The 16,447-nt window shown below is 43.3% G+C and overlaps 2 protein-coding genes across 4 annotated transcripts in view; one reads left to right on the top strand and one right to left on the bottom strand.

The window, feature by feature from the left end:
• The first annotated feature begins 177 nt into the window (after window positions 1–177).
• On the top strand, window positions 178–3,330 carry si:ch211-67f13.7 (uncharacterized protein LOC565426 homolog). The gene is made up of 8 exons (XM_005916979.3): window positions 178–778; window positions 858–970; window positions 1,056–1,162; window positions 1,258–1,432; window positions 1,574–1,688; window positions 1,763–1,842; window positions 1,929–2,017; window positions 2,624–3,330. The coding sequence occupies exons 1-8, from the start codon at window positions 266–268 to the stop codon at window positions 3,250–3,252; spliced, it is 1,821 nt and encodes a 606-aa protein (XP_005917041.1). The 5' UTR covers window positions 178–265; the 3' UTR covers window positions 3,253–3,330.
• Window positions 3,331–3,435: 105 nt separating this feature from the next.
• si:dkey-157l19.2 (uncharacterized protein KIAA1522 homolog) overlaps window positions 3,436–16,447 on the bottom strand; it is a 36,979-nt gene continuing 23,967 nt past the window's right edge. Inside the window, exons 1-7 of one of the 3 annotated variants that reach the window (XM_005916978.3) lie at window positions 11,829–14,270; window positions 10,593–10,736; window positions 10,441–10,484; window positions 10,202–10,337; window positions 9,967–10,077; window positions 5,658–9,473; window positions 3,436–5,103 (exon numbers count right to left, since the gene is read on the bottom strand). In XM_005916978.3, the coding sequence (XP_005917040.1) occupies window positions 5,048–5,103; window positions 5,658–9,473; window positions 9,967–10,077; window positions 10,202–10,337; window positions 10,441–10,484; window positions 10,593–10,736; window positions 11,829–11,895 (4,374 nt within the window). In that variant the 5' untranslated portion in view covers window positions 11,896–14,270 and the 3' untranslated portion in view covers window positions 3,436–5,047. Of the gene's footprint in view, window positions 5,104–5,657; window positions 9,474–9,966; window positions 10,078–10,201; window positions 10,338–10,440; window positions 10,485–10,592; window positions 10,737–11,828; window positions 14,271–16,447 lie in introns of those variants that run through there. The other 2 variants (XM_005916976.3, XM_005916975.3) reach the window with 2 other exon arrangements.

Genomic DNA, 16,447 nt, shown 5'->3' with positions numbered 1-16,447 from the left:
AAGATGTGTCACAGTTTCTGGATGATCCCCAGGGTAGTGACAGTGACACTTGCTCATAGGGGGTCATATGATTGTTGGGTTTTTCTCTGTATCTATGAAGCGCCTTGAGGCGACTTATGTTGTGATTTGGCGCTATATAAATAAAATTGAATTGAATTGATTTATTTTAGGGGCTTAAATCGACCAAATAGTTCTGGTTCATCGCATCTAATTGCTTTCAGCCGTGACGGCGACGTTTCTACGCATGCATTAAAGAGAAGGAGTGATGGACCGCTGTCCGTCTGTTGCGATGAAAACAAAGTGGTATCCCTTTATTTTGTGGAGCGTTTTATCACTTGGCCTTCTAAGCTCTGCGGCGGACACGTATGACTCTCCGCTTACGAGAAGGAAAGTGGTTTTCAAACTGGGCGCTCCGAAAATCAAACTTCCATTAGCTGAAGATAGAGAATCCAACCAGAGGCTACCTGCCGACACACCTCCAGAGCCTCAGCTGGATTACCAAAGGTCCTATTCCGCTTCAGCACCTGTGACACTTGGACCCATGCGACCAGGGAAACCCGAGGCAAAGATCCAGTCAGACTTTGCTTACCTCCCGGACGTCTCTGTAACCTGCTCCACATCTGACTTTGTCGTCAGGATCAAACCAGCTTTCTACGGTCTGGGCGCAGAAGCAGAGGAACTGTTGTTAGGCAGCAGTTGTAAAAGCAACGGGCTTCTTAGACCATACGGCGACCTTCTTTTCTCGTATCCCCTGACCGCCTGTGATGGCGTACGTGAGGTAAGCTATGGGTGGTGCTCAATCCCTCTCTCGCTGCATCTGTCATCTTGCATTCACACTTTCTGACCTTTCCTGACAGATGCCCCCCGGTTATCTGGTTTATAAATTCGTGCTCCATTATGAGCCGTCGCCAAAACGATTTCCAAGCAGAGCGCACCGGGTGGATGTAGATATTGAATGCCGCTACCCAAGGTTAGGCATGTTGGTTTGCTTTATACAGAAGGTGTGCGAACACTTAGTCAGTGTTGAAAGCTTCCAAATCGTCTGCCCTCCACAGGAACCATCATGTGCACCAACTGGCTGTCCAACCAACCTGGGAAACAGTTGTTTTCCGTAAAAGGCTGAAAAGTCGTCACACGGACTACCAGATTACCCTGATGGATGGTATGGGTGTCTGCATTATGCAGCAGAACAGACTTTGGCAGATCCTAAACAGCTGGGTACTTGTGTTTCACATTCAACGTGTTTCACGTTTGTAGATTCATGGAGTAGACCGGTCACCACTCGGGTCTACCAGCTTGGGCAAAAGGTTCATATCCAGGTTTCTGCTCCTCATCTGCCTGCTGGAGGAAAACTCTACATACGTAGCTGCTATGCAGCTCCATCTAGTGGCTCTAGATCGTCCCTGAAGTACTCCATCATAGACAACTTTGGGTATGTAGTGTGGATAGAGTGACCTGATTAAACTAAATGTGGAGAAAAGGAGTGAATCTGTGACGAATGTGAGATTTAGAAAAAGCTACATATTTAAATTTTTGGGTTTTTACTCCATATTGTTGTCATTGATGTTTGCAGCTGTATGCTGGACAGCAAGGGAGACCTGGGGACCTCTGAGTTTGTTTCCCAGACAGATAGGACTGTGAGACTTTCCGTGTTGGCCTTCCAGTTTACTGCTGATCCAAACACTGAGGTGAGAGTAGACAATCTATGATTCTCTCAGTTTACACAGCTAAGCACTGCGGCATAATCCCGTTTCTGTTTTAGGTCAGTATCTACTGCAGGTTGTTTGTCACGTCAGAGGATCCAAGTCCTGTGCACAAATCCTGCACGTACAGGGGCAACAGGTGAGGAATAATAGGATGATATACCAACAGAACTGTAGATTTCCCAGCTGTTTCCAGGGGGACTGTTAATACATATGCTATAACAGGTGGAGGGCGCTTACTGGTGATGACTCCATATGTGAATGTTGTGAGTCCCGGTGTGTGACTCCTAAGCCCCGGAGGGCTATGATGGAAGGTCTGTAACAATCTCATTATTATACCTTTTTAATTTAAGATATTCAGCATTTTGCATCGACTGTTTGGGAATTGCAGACATTTTTACACATAGCCGTCAATTTTCAGAGGCTCAAAGATGACAAACTAATATAATTTGAAATATAAAGATGTTTTTCTTAATTAATTGGATACAAATCGTTTGCAGTTGGTGATTGAGAAGGCCTGGCAGGGGATTCACTTAATGTTCTGCCGCTGACACCTCTGGATTTCATTTTTTGAGTTCCAGTGAACAGCTACCAAATACAAGTTCAAGCTTTAAATCCTAACTAGCTGATACAATACTTTTGTTAAATGATTAAAATTACAGCTTAAAGTGTACAATTTAAATAGTTTTTTATATATACATGTGTTTAAAACCCTACTTTGATGGTGTAGCAAGGTAAAATTACAAATGTGTCATTGTCCAAATAAATGTATGGACTTAACTGTGTATTCAAAAATCGAATATACAGTTATGGGAAACTGTAAAACATCCAATTGTATACGAACATTAAATCTGTTAGTCAGTTAAAAAATTAAAATTACTTTTTGTTGTTGTTTGTTTGTTTGTTTGTTTGTTTGTAAGGTTCTGCCAGCAGTGGGTCATTATTGGTGTCGGATCAGTCGTACACAGCAAAGGACCAGTTTCTACCAGTCAGCCTCCCTCTGGACAGCATAAGAAAACAACAGAGGACCACAAATCGTTACAGTAATGAGACGCACAGCCGGGACAGGTTCTTGGGAAAAGTAGTAAAGTATAATGATGATGGTGAAGAAGAAAGTGGAATTGCATTTGGAGCGATGACGGGACTTAATTTAGATGATTTTGGTTTTGGGGAGAGGGCCTTAAAGGGCAAGTGGAATGAATCTGAGGTGAAGCGTTTAGATAAGTTGAGGGAGGAGGAGTCACCGTATGAAAAAAAGGATTCAGATGAGAGAAGTGAAAATGAAGTTTATAATGTAGAGCAAGCGAACGATCTGAATCAGAAGGAAAGTGAAAGGATTAGTCACTTGGAGCAGTCGCCACTGTTGAAGATTGATATACAGCCACCTGATTCTAGAGATGAGGGAGGAAATCGGAAACATGGAGGGAAGGAGGTGGAGGTTGAGGAGAAGGGGTTGATGACGTCACACGAGGTGCAGTTGAAGAATGACAGCAGGACAGCAGATGCAGAAGATGGCGGGGAGATGACGTGGTATTTTTTTTGGAGGTAGTGTTTGATCAATTAATCAAGTATACTGCCTTAAGACTGGAGCTCTGCATAGTCTGACTCATTTCAATAAAATGTGAAAATGAAATCAACTGACTCTTGTCATTCATGACTTCACACAACAAACTTTGTTTCATTTAAAAACAGTTTCCATTCTAGGAACGTACACTGCACAGAAAAATGAAAGGAGCACTTCTTAATCAGAGAACAGCATCAGGTCGGTTAAAGTTCTGGGGTACTGAAGTTTAAGTGAGTAGCAGAGAGGCTCAGCTGCTTTGAAATTAATAGCAGGTGCACTAGAGGGGCAACAATAGGACAACCTCCAAAATGTGGATAGTTTTACAGGTGGAGGCCACTGAAATTTTATTTTTTTTCCCCTCATCTTTATTGTCTTCTTGTTTCACTAGGCTCTGTGTCACTAGAGGTACCATGAGGAAATACCAGGGCCCTACAGAGGCTGCACAGGATGTACAACTCCTCCAGGAGAGCACATCAATATGTGCTATTGCCAGGTTTGCTGTGTCCCAGCACAGTCTCAAGAGCACTGACATTCCATCGGTCCTTAACCTACCAGCAGGACCATTAGCTGCACCTCTACAGGCTAGGCAACAGCACCCTGACTGCCATTAGGTGTCACAATGAAGTCCTTGGACCCACTGCCAGAACCTACGCTGAAACAGTGGGTCCATCTGTGATGACGTGCATACAAACTACTAAGTGTCCATTATGAGTTGCTGCAATGAAATTTTGGCAAAATGGACCAGCCTGCTGCATAATTTTCACTCTGATTTTAAGCATTTCTTTAAATTCAACCTACTGTAGTTAAATTTTCAATTCTTTTAAATGAGGCGGTATCCTTTTGTTCTTATTGCCCAGTATATATCAATGTAGATATCCAGCAGCATTTTTCCCTCAGTAAGATTTGATGTGTTTTCAAAGTGTTCCTTTACATTTTTGTGAAGGGTAGAATCTCTAAACAGTTGACCCTGAAGTAAAACAATGCAAGGAGAAAAAAAAGATGGGCAACACAGTATTTTAGTTTATCGATGAATCTTTAATTTTTCTTTATAAATGGTGATTCTTACAGTTGTCTGCAAAACCAGTTTGAAATATATTATAGTTCAATACAGAAATATCCCACAGTTTAAGCCATAACTGGGAAGAAAGGCATTGCCTCCATTATCTGTAACTAAAAAGCAGCAGAAAATGTGCACTATAATCATTCTAGTGTGTGATGTGTCTGTGTGTGGGATCTAAAATATAAATTTGCATGCTTGTAGAGCTACGCAACAGACTGTTTTATTATGTCATTCTTTAGCAAACATGGCAAAGAAGACTTTCTGTCTGTAGAGGTCGTCCTCTAAATGTGACAGAAAAAATAACTTAAGATAATTAATAGTATTTGGAACAAATACAATTAGTGTGGAAACTTTTGGAAAAGATACAGAACATAACTCTGTAGAAGAAATCCACCATTACTGGATATGTTAAATAAACATAATGCTGCTATATTTACAGATGAGTGCCCAAAAGTCCCATTGTTCCAAGTACTGACTAAAGGATTGATTCAGCAGGACATAAGTGGTACAATCACTATTTGAGACTAGAGGGCGACAAAGACCCTCTGGTAAAGAAAATATACATCTCTTTATAAAATGCAAAATGAGCTCAAGAAAATTAGGACCCACACCATTAAATTCAAACAACTCCAAAACCTTAAAAAAAAGCAGTTTCTGAGTGAAGCATCTCATCCATCCATATCCAGTTGCAGAGGTCTCCTTCAGTCTTTATAATCATGTTTATGACGACCCTCCTTCAACAGTACCAGCTGTTCCATTTGTTTTCTCTGCAGCATCTAAAGTTGGAAATGTACACAGAGTTGGTTTGTCTACATCCAAAAGAATTGTACAGAAAAAAATATTTTAGCTATTTAGGCAAGTAGATGGCAGTGTTAGCCGTTTGGTGCAAACTGGGAAAACATCTCAAGTACTCAATGGCTGGGCATCATAATCTCAAAACATACATTTCCCCCTGAAAAACTATTATTTGTTGGTCTGTTAAATACTTTACCCACATTACCATCAACGGATCTGCTGTAGTGTGTTTATTGCCCACTGCTTAGCAAATGTTAGCATAGCATGTGGCTAAGCTATAGCATAAAGTTAATATGGGAAACTGCTGGGAAACAGCATGTGAAGCGCTGATCACTAAACTGAGTAAAAAGGCTTAAAATTTGCATTGCGTTTGACCCGTTTCTTTATCTGTACTGTCTTTTTTTTGTTGTTTTGGGGGCTTTTCACACCCACTCATGATCTTTATGTGCACGACATGCGCCACATCTGGTCACTCTCTTTCTATTTGTCATGTGTTGCATGCCTTTTTAAAAAAATCTGGGCTGATATACATTACCTTTGATACTTTCCTGCTGCGCTTCCTGTCTTGCAGTTTGGTCCACATCTTCACTCGTCTCAACCTCGCTGCCCCTTGTTTTGGGTTTCTTTGCAACAGGTGGTGGCACCTTGGCTCCCTTATTCATTGACTCTGCTTCACTGGTCACCTTGTGTACATCTTCCTTGGCCACCGGCACTGGCTTGGTCTCAGTCACAACATTCCTGTTGCTCTTGGAGAAGATAAAGCTTGCAGTGGTGCTGGGGGACTTGTGAAGGTCCAGTGGTGACGTTGGAGGCTGCAAGCTGAGGCGAGACGCTGGACTTTGTTGAGATCTGGCTGCTGTCCTCATGCGGATGGCTTCCTGTAGGTTCATGGAACGGGTAGTGTTCACGGCAGAATAAGCCTTTTTCGTAGGGGAGGTGGCTATGGACAAAGATGAAGGAGGAACCACGTCAGCTTGGGACTTGGGCACAGTTGGTTGCGAAGGGACTGTTTCCGGTGGAGGAATGGGTGTAGAAGAGGTCATGATTAGAGATTTTCTGATGGGCTTCTGAGGAGCCTCACCATTAGCAGATGAGGATGGGAACTGATTGCTGCTTGTGACCTCAGCCTGTGGTTGCTGCTCTTCAGCTTTGGGGGGCTCAGGGCTGCTGCTGACTGACCGCAATTTGACCATCTGCAGGAGGGAAGGGGTGACAATGGGCATAGGTTCTTCTTGCACAACTGGGGTAGAAGTCTGCTCTTGGGTTTTATTCTCTGTGCTTAAAGGAATAGGCTGCTCCTTAATGCTGGCATGCCCCTGAACTGGTAACGGTGGAGGTACAGGGATGTTTACAGGTTCAGAAGGAGCAAATACTTGAGTCTTTTCTGGTGAAGATGTTTCAGGTGGTGATGGTGGTGGTATTGATACTTCAGATGGAGGTGAAGGTGAGGCCTCCTTTGTTGTCAGAACATCAGTTTTTGGGGCTACTACCTGAGATTGTGGGAGAAGCTCTGTGGGAGGTGGAGGGGGAATATTCTGAGGGGGGATAAGAACACTGTTAGATGAAACTGTGTTAGCTTCAGGTTCAAAGGAGACCTCTTGTAGAAGCTCAATCTTCTGCTCTGATGATTCTGGCTGTGTTGGCAGGGGTGGTGCAGGTGGAATACTTTGTGGTGGAGTGAGCTTGCTGATAGATTCAGCCTCTTCAGAGATATTAGACATATTTTCTTGAGAAGGAGGAGACGTAACCTCTTCAGAGGACGGAGCAGACACCTCTTTGAGTGGCAGATGTGAGACCTCAACAACTAGAGGAGGTGAGACGACTTTAGCTGGTGAAGGAGATACTAATGTTAATAAGGTAGAGGAGATGTCTTTAACAGGTGGGGGCACATCTTGAACCACGGGTGAAGGTAGCTTTTTTGGTATTACAGGACCAAACTCTACAGGTGGTGGTGGAGAAAGTGTCAGAGATGCCTTATCAGTTGCAGTAGGCAGAACCTCTGTAAGTGGTGGAGGGGGTGCTGTATATGGTGGGGGAGGAGGGATATTTAAGGGAGAAGGTGCTACCCCCTGAGATGTACTGGACTTGTGAAGTTCAGGCTCCATGATCACCTTAATGATGTCCTTTTTCCCTACTGATATAACCGATGCAGTCGTGCAAGAGGAGTCACTCCTGAGGGAGGACTTTGGTGGAACCTGAACAGGTATAATGGGTGAATCATCACCAAACAGTGGAGGTGGAGGAAGAGGAAAATCTATTTCATCTGGCCCACTGGGGCTACCTGATGTCGGTGGTGGTGGTGGAGGGGGCCAGGAAGATTCGGGGGATACAACTTTTACTGATGTAATGGAATTGATTTCTGTGGTCTGTCTGGGGAGGGGCTGGGAAACACGTTGCACCAGAGGAGCAGATAGCGCTGGGGAAATGTGAATTAATGAAATGGCAGGTGCTCTATCAGTGTTAGTCTTTACCTCTGTAGCTTGGCCGGTTGTTTTATTAGCTGCTTCTTCTTTTATTGCTGCAAGTCTTTCTTCTCGTCTCTCTACAGCCTTCATTAACATTCCATTCAACATATCACTTACTCTCCCTTTCTCATCTTTACCACGTCCATTCAAATCTACATTCTGAGCCAGTCTTTCATTGCTATCTTTGCAAATCTCCGCATTCAAAATCCCACTTTCTTGAACTTTCTTCAATTCTAGCACATGTAGGGATCCATTAACAGACTCTGTCGTCACTGATGGATTTTTGTGCTTTCTTTCTACTGCCAAGCTCTTAGCCAACTCCTCAGCAGCTGCAGGAGACTGCCTCTGTTGTCTCCGGTCCTTCGGGTTCTTCTTTGCAATAGCATAAGTCTTGCCAGGGGCTGGGGGTCCCAGGATCAGCTCACATGAACGCAAACTATGGGACCATACCTCAGGTGGAGGAGGTGGAGGTGCATGGATTTTAGGTGGTGGAGGGATATTGAAAAGTTCTATCAAGGCCTGTACAGAGGGACTGACAGTGTGTTTTGAATCAGCTTTATGTTCCTCAGTGCACTTATTATATTTAGATGACTCTGACTTAATTGAAGAGGATCCAGCAAATACTTTTTGAAGCTTTGCTAAAATGCTGTTCTTATGCTTTGGAGATGAACCGTTAGCTTGTTTAGTGAGCTGTGGGAATGTGCCATCTTGGCTGGAGTTGCCACTGACATTGTTTAGCTTATTCTCCTCAAGCAGTTCCTGCTTCTCTTGTGAAGCATCTTTCGATCTTTTGATTGCCTGCAGCTGAGTTCTAAAGGGACCGACTGACGAAGAGCCCATTGAATCATCCAGAGAACTGGTGTCAGCATTGTAGCCAGGGCTGTCCAGAGTCTTGGAGGGATGAGAGTCAGATTGGTTTTGGTCACTTTCCTCACTTGGGGCTGAATTGCTGTGGAGAGAATTTTCTCCTGGCAAGACCCTAATCTCTGCTGGATAACGGGGCTGGCGCTTCATTTTACTGTGGAGGGAATAGGACCGGCTTGGAGGAGGAGGGGCCCTTTTTGGCTTAGTAACAGAGAGGCTACGCACAAACTGTCCGTCTTTCTTAACCTCATCTCCCCTGACGATCACCCTGCCATTGGAGCTGGAGGCCTTGCTTATAGAGGAGTGAGCATCAACTTTGTCCTCCTTAGCAGAAGCATTGCCATTTCTCTTTTGCTTTGGGGTGCTGCTGTTGGAGATGGTTGAAGAGTCAGATACCAATGTCTCGGACGAGTCAGAATTACTCCAACACGACGTGTCAGACAGATTTGGAGGATTGTTGCGAGAGGCAGAGGTGATGGTGGACGATTTGGAGGAATAGGTTCTCACTGAAGATGCTCTAGAAGAAGCACGGGACGGAGCTGGGCTGGAGAGCATCAGGCTGCTTTTGCTGACAGTGCGGACACTGTTCCGACTACGCCCACGGCTGATCTCCACCACATCGATTGCGGGTGGCAAAATGGCATTGGGAATGATTTTGGACATGTAAGCAGCCTGGGGTGACATGGACATGACGGGGCTGGGGAGCTCCTGTTGAAGGCTGGAGGCAGTGGTCAACCAGGGTACAGCTAAAGATCGAGGCCTCTGATCATCTTCCAAGGCGGGACGCAGGCGGTGCAGCAGGGCGAGATCATCTCTATGAGCAGCATGGGTAGCACCGAGCTGCTTGACATTTTTCTTGTTGAGAGGCTGGATGCTTATGCCTGGAACATTAATACTGGCTCCTTTTTCAGACTGTGATCCCATCTGTTGCCCATCTGTAGTTGGACTGAGATTAGTCTCGCCATTAAAAAGCTGTTCCTCATCTAACTTTGGATTCAGTGTCCAGTCAACTCTGTCCAGACCTAAAACAACAGCACAACCTTTCAGAATTAACATAGCTAGTTATGCACTAATTGTCTTTCTTTGAATCTGCAACATAAACATCTTAGATACTGTAGCAGTCTTGAATAGTTCATGTTAGGTTTTGTATTGTTGATTGTCATTTATGCTTAGAAATATTTAACCATATATGCTTAGAGGTGTATAATCAATTGTGTAGTGATAGGATGTGTGATCTTTAGCAGGCTACAAAGGCTTGGTGTGTATTCGCACACCTACATCCTGGGAGCATGAGAAGAGGTCGTACCTTGTTTTATTGTTTTATGGTAGGATAAACGTGGCTATATCTGTTTTAGTCTAAGTGCCTTTTGTTTAGATGAACTGCTGGACTTCCAGACCAGCAGGTTTAGGGAAGTCATTTATGGGGTCACACTCTGACCCCCCCACCCGTTCCAGCGGTGGGCCTGTGCTAGACAGACCCAACAGTTCATACAGTTCAAAAAAGTCACTGCATACCCAGCTCTCTCTGAACATGATGTGGGATACCCACAACAGTCTTCCTGTGGCGTCTTCTGGTCCTGGTCTTTTCTGACTTTTTCCCAGAGTTCAAAGGTCTGAATGTTGAACCTGTAGAGCGAATAAATGTTTATCCACATGTCGTCAATTAAATTTTTTATGCAAGCATGTCAAAGCGCGTTGCATAATGACAAATAGTGGATATAAATAGTGTTTTGGCTTGTGGTTAATTTACCTTGTCTGGTGAGTCCAGAGCGGGAGGATCTAGTGGACACTGACGATTGCACAGAGGCGACAGAAGACGTATCAGGAATCGTGCTGTCCGTCATAAACCCAGCACTTTCTCCATCTGTTTGAGCTGTCATTGTCGACTAGCAAAAACAGAAAGATTACTTATATTACATTAATAAAAGTTTTAACAAATCATTTGTGATATTAGAAAGCACAAGAATCTGTATATAATGTGTAACTTACAATTGTGCTTACGCTGTCCTGGTATTCCACTCCATTATTGGTTTCTGAAAAGACAAGAACATTTTTCGATTGATAATGGGACTTTTTAATTAAGTGTCAAAATCTAGGGAAGAACAAACATGTACTGGGTATATCAGTAGTTGGTTTTATACCTTCCTCCTGCATCATTTTCAGTCCTTGCAGAGCCTCAGTGTGAAGGTCCTCCAGGTACTTGGGCCTGCTGGACTCAATGAACACATTCTCCTGGAACAATGGGGGTGCCGGGGTCTTTTCATCGTCATCTAGCTTTAGGGCAGCTTTAAAAAAAAAAAAAAGATAGGGAGAGGAGATCAGGCCAGATCAACTCAAAGCTCTGTGTTACTGTAACTGTAAATGATGGGGCCATATGGACAGGGGGTTAGCACTTAGGTGACTGTCAGGGATATTTAAGCACAGGAACAGTAAAGATGTTTGAGGGTTAACACATGAGTGTGAAATGAATAGACCGAACTCCAGTTCTTCTCATGCAGGATTAGACACAGTGATCCTCAACATGGGATTATCAGATCAGAAATCTGCCTGCAGCAACATATGCCTGTTGTTTTTTCCCAGCTTAAGCATCATTTAAAGAGACAGTAAGAAGGACACTAATTAAACTGCTATGGCATCTCAAACGATGGATCCAATCCAAAGTTAAGCATTACTTTCAGTCATGTGTGAAACTCAAGAATAACAAAAACCCGAGTAACCTATTCTTAAGACCGTTATATAAAATTAAAGTTAATGAGTCTTTACATTTAAAAGAGCAACATATTTTCTTCGTGAATCCAATAAGAACTAAACATAATTAAACATAACACCCATTTGACATGTCATGTAATACCTGCAGTGCTCTCATGCCTCCATGGCACAGTCTGGGATTGTTGGACTAGCAGCCTTCTACGAAAGTTTTATGTAACAGCAGTAGCTGCCCTACTTTTAGCTACCTGTCCTCCTAGCACTCTCACTGTAAGACCATGCTGGAATTAACCACGTGCCTAACAGTTAAAGCTAATTCTTACCTTCCTCTTCTGTAACAGCAGTATATATACACTGTTAAGGAAATCCTAATGTGCAAAATTGAAATTCTAGCTGTTCTTTTTTTTAATATTTTTCTTATTATGAGAAGTATTTGTAACTACTGTAGGAGAAAAAAAATCACAGCATTTTATATATCTGCAAAGTAAATATTATAGCTCAACAGTGGTTTTTATGGTTTATAATGACCAGACTTTAATTTCTTTATTGACTGCCATAAGCAAGGCAGCTGATCGAGCCTGTGTGGTCATTTATAGTAAACACAACCTGGATAGGACCAATTAGTTTGGATCTTCAACCAATAAGATCAAACCTATGCTGCTCTCACTCACCTCTTCTCTTGGAAACTGTAGGAAAGCAGTAAAAATTATTGGCGTTATTAGTCAGAAGCACCACCATGATCTTTCTTATGTCTTCAAAAAGTTGACTAAAAGTATGTACAAGTTATAAAGTTAAACCACATAAAAAAACCCAAAAAGACGATCCATTCAAAAAATATATAAATCCCGTAACAATCACGACAGCATGAATATGGTGCTTGTTATTGTCAGTTCAGGTCCTCGCCGAGCAGAGAATGTCTCTTCAGCCAATGGACAATCAGAGCTCAGACACTAATCCTCAGCAGCCTAATTCCTGCCATCCCTCTTCCACTATGTCACCCCCTGTCAGTGCTCAGTAAGATACCATCCCACTATCGTGCCCCGTCTGCAGACTAGCTCGCCCAGGATTGGTCAGTCAGGATGCAGAAATCAAACATGTAAACATTAATGCAAAGAGCACTGTTGTCAGGGATTTGAGGTCAAACAGGCATGTCTTCAGTAAGCAACACACCACGTCTTTGTTAAAATATACAATTTCATTACAGAACTCTAATAACATGGTCAACATTTCTATACTTCCTCAGACTTCATTAGAATAGACACTATAAAGCTGCCTTATAAATTACTTTTTTATTAAATTGGCATTTTAAAAATGTATATATTCATTTTTTTTTTTTAAATATACGTCCTTCCCAGCACAACTCCAAAAGGATCCGTCTGGCCTCTGGGATCAAACCGTGGATATTCTGCTTGTTAGGTGAATGCTTAATCTACTACACTAAATTGTTTATATTAAAAAATTATTATTTTGCCACAAGGGGGTGTAAGTGAATTGAAATGACTATTCCTGAAACAAGATTAAAAACATGTTTAGTACAGGCCTGCAGCTCCAGAGCACATGGTTACCCATGTGAAAAATACTCCCCATTGTTTCCAGAAAACACTACAATAATTTACTATGCAGCCTGAATACAGAGAATGGCACAAGGCCTCCCTAGTTAACTTTAAGTGCTGCTATCCAGAGGGCCACCAAATACTTTTCAAGCAAGCTATTACAGCATCCCATTTTTGTCGACAAGACTGTTCTTTCTTCATTCCTTCCCTTCATTTTATTTTTCTAAATTTACTTTTTTTTATTTATCACTTCCCTGGTGCGCTGCACACACATGACATAGAGCACATGACATCTGAACAAATGGAAAACACTCCCATGGTCTGAATCCTACAGAGTGAGTGTTACAAGAAAAGAAACGAATCACATGTGGAACCAGCATATACAAACGAGTAAAAACATACCGCTGACTTACCAGAACTGGCTGCTCAATACAACGCAAAGCTGATACGCTTGTGTGTAAAGTAGTAAAGTCAACTTAGTATAATGCTTTATCTTTTTACCGTTAGAGTACAGACTTACACGGAAAAGCCAGGAGTTACGGTTGAGAATAACTGCACGGTAATAATGACTTATAGTATCACCAGTTTGGCAGTCACATTGTAACAGAGTCCATATTAATCACTGGCATATTAAAGATACCATCTGTCACAGCTGGATTGAGCAGGATTGTGTATTAATGGACTGGTAGTGTTGGCGTTACATACATCCCCCACCCTAAACTGATTTTTACGTCTTAGATTTGGTTAAAGAAACCAAATCAAATGAATTTGATGACAATTCAATATAAGTTTGAGTCTTCAGCCTCCAGTGAGGAAAAAATAAAAGTCAGCTCATGGAGGTGTGGTTAAATGATTATAACATAAATAAGAGTACATTTTAAAGGAAAAACAATTTAAACAAGCAAGTTTTTAATGGCAAATGTGTTTTTGTGCATAATGTACTTTGGATCATCATATTACGCGAAACAAATTACAACCAGAGACACAGACAGTGTTGAAGAGCGGTTATGACACGCAGCCAGGACAATCAGTTGGAAGTCTGAATGACTATTCTACATTAGAACTGAAACTAATTTGTTAGTATTAATATGTTCAGAGCAGAAATTTGGCTCTTTTTAACCAAAAAAACAGAGCTTTATAAATGTCAGCGTACGTTGTGAACCGTTTGACTGGGGACATGATGCAGAGGGAGAAATCTAGTGTTGTAAAACAGATTAACTTCTTTTTGCAGCTCACCTGTCTCATCACACCAGCACAGGCAAATGTACATGTTTTCTATGGTCTAGAACCATGTCAGTGAATCGATGCTGACTTTTCACTAGAATACAGGTGAAAGTCTTCAGCTTCACTTGCAGTGTCACTGAACGTTCATGGATATTTTTACTCTTCACTCTGCTTGCTACTCTTCCTCTGATCCAGTCCGAAGAGTCTTATTATTGAGTCCAATTCCTCCTTAGAAGATTGAAATTATAGGAAGATTGGAAGGTCCTTGTGGCTCTTTTGTCAAATGACACCTGTGACGGCCAGTGGGCTGGGTTTTTCTGACTTTGCAGCTTGTGCTGTTACGAGGGCTGCAGCTAAAAGGGATGCAGAGCCTGTAACTCAAGCAGAAGAGTGTCAGGTTGAACCAGATTTGATTGTTCCTGAACATTTGTCAGTTTCCCAGCAAGAGTTAATTCAGGCACAGCGTGCTGATGCTTCACTGACTGAGCTGTTTCACAAAGTGCAACCTAGTGATGACGCTAGAAGTGCGGCCTCTGGTTATTTTCTGCAGAAGGATGTACTAGTCCGTAGGTGGATTCCGCAAGGGTTGGACTGTGTTGGAAGTCCAGTTGTCCAGATTGTGGTTCCAACTAAATACCGTGATGAGGTGTTGAATTGTTCTCATGACAAATCTGGGCATTTGGGAGTGACGAAGACTTATAATTACATCTTGCGCTACTTCTTTTGGCCACGTCTTAAGCGTGATGTTTCAGCTTACATTAAGACCTGCCATACTTGCCAAATTGTAGGTAAGCCAAATCAGTCTATTAAACCTGTTCCACTTTGTCCCATCCCTGCTGTGAGTAACCCATTTGAACATTTGATCATTGACTGTGTGGGCCCTCTTCCTAGATCAAAATCTGGTTCGGAGTATCTGTTGACTGTAATGTGCCAGGTTACGCGTTATCCTGCTGCATATCCGCTGCGTACCATCACAGCCAAGTCTGTGGTGAAGGCTTTGACACAGTTTATTTCTATATTTGGCATACCGAAGATTATTCAGAGTGACCAGGGATCCCCCCTCCAGGGGCAAGGGTACCTAGACCCTGTTCGTAGAGTACGCTTGGGGAGTGTGATCGTGTGTACAGCGTCTCTTTATGTCTGTCTCCACGTTGGTTGAGTGTGGAGTAAGTGCATATGAGAGCATGAGGGTGGGAATGGATGTTTGTGTCTGTGTGTGCCTGTATGTCTGTGTCTATATGTCAGGTTGGGTATCAGACGCCACCTCTCTGGGGACATCTCAGGCCCTCCAAGGTTTGGAGGCCTATCTCCCCCTACCACCACTTCCCCTGCCAGTGGCGGACTCCCTCAGACATCGGTGCGTTGGTGGTTCTTTGTGTCCGGGGATGGGCGTCCAGGTACACACCGGCTCACTCCTTGGCGGCCGCTTATCGGGGCCTGGAGCCTGGGGCTCGCTCGGGCCACTTCGGAGGTGGGGTGCCCCCGGCCTCTCGGCCTGGGGCTCGGTCACTCAGGCACGGCTGGCTGCCGGCGGAGCTCACGGGCGCGTCACTGCAACTCCCCCTGGCTTCTGCTCCGCGGCTGCTGAGTGAGCCCTCATCTGGGACTCTCCTCAGCTCTTACTGGGACAGTGGCGCGGCTGCCCCTCTGTTGGTCTTCCTTGGTCTCTTGTGTTCTGGGGGCCTCTGGATGTCTGGAGTTTTGATCTCCTCCATACCTGCTTCATACCCTGGAGGACGGGGCTGTGGCCCCCCACACTCCCTAGCAGATCGTTACATGGAGAAACCTTTGGAATGCAAGCATGCTGATCCACACAGGTGTACACAGGTGTACACACGGGTGTTCACAGACGCAGACTACAGCTTTCTTGGCTGCTGCCTCAAAGCACATTGTGCGCTGTCTATCTTGCGTGCTGCACAATATCGTTTATTATTTAGTATCTACTGATATTTACTGCTAGCTAGTTTATTGTGATGGTGCCGTTTTTTTTATTATGTTGCTCTTTGTTGTTTGCTTTCTCTTCTGTTTTTTTTCTCCATACAGGTGACCCAGGTGTTTTGTTTTGTTTTTTCTTTCTTCCCCCCTTCTCACCGTCTCTTCTCCCCTTTGGTTTTCTTTCTCTCAGTCATGTCTGTCCCGTTTGTAGCAACTGAAAATAAAATAAATTCATAATTATAATAAAGGTCAATCAAATGGACCAATATGGCAAGGCCATGATGATCCACTTGGTAAAATAAATTAACGTGGCATCTTTCTTGGCCTTAAGACAACAATTCTGATGGCTAAAGATCCAAACGGGACACAGAAAAAAGGAAAGAGTGACCAGGGATCAAACTTTTCGTCACATCTATTTGCACAAGTTCTTAAGCTGTTGAATATTGTACATAATAAAGCCTCTCCTTATCATCCACAGAGCCAAGGTGCTTTAGAGCGCTTCCATCAAACACTGAAGTCCTTGTTACGTGCCTATTGCACCGAAATGAGGAGTGACTGGGAGGAAGGTTTACCGTGGC

Source organism: Haplochromis burtoni, unplaced genomic scaffold, assembly GCF_018398535.1.
Source record: "Haplochromis burtoni strain Fernald_Lab_line unplaced genomic scaffold, NCSU_Asbu1 Contig_16, whole genome shotgun sequence".
Lineage (NCBI taxonomy): Eukaryota > Metazoa > Chordata > Actinopteri > Cichliformes > Cichlidae > Haplochromis > Haplochromis burtoni.
Note: the sequence above shows the minus strand (reverse complement) of the source record. Positions and strands in the feature narration are given on the sequence as shown.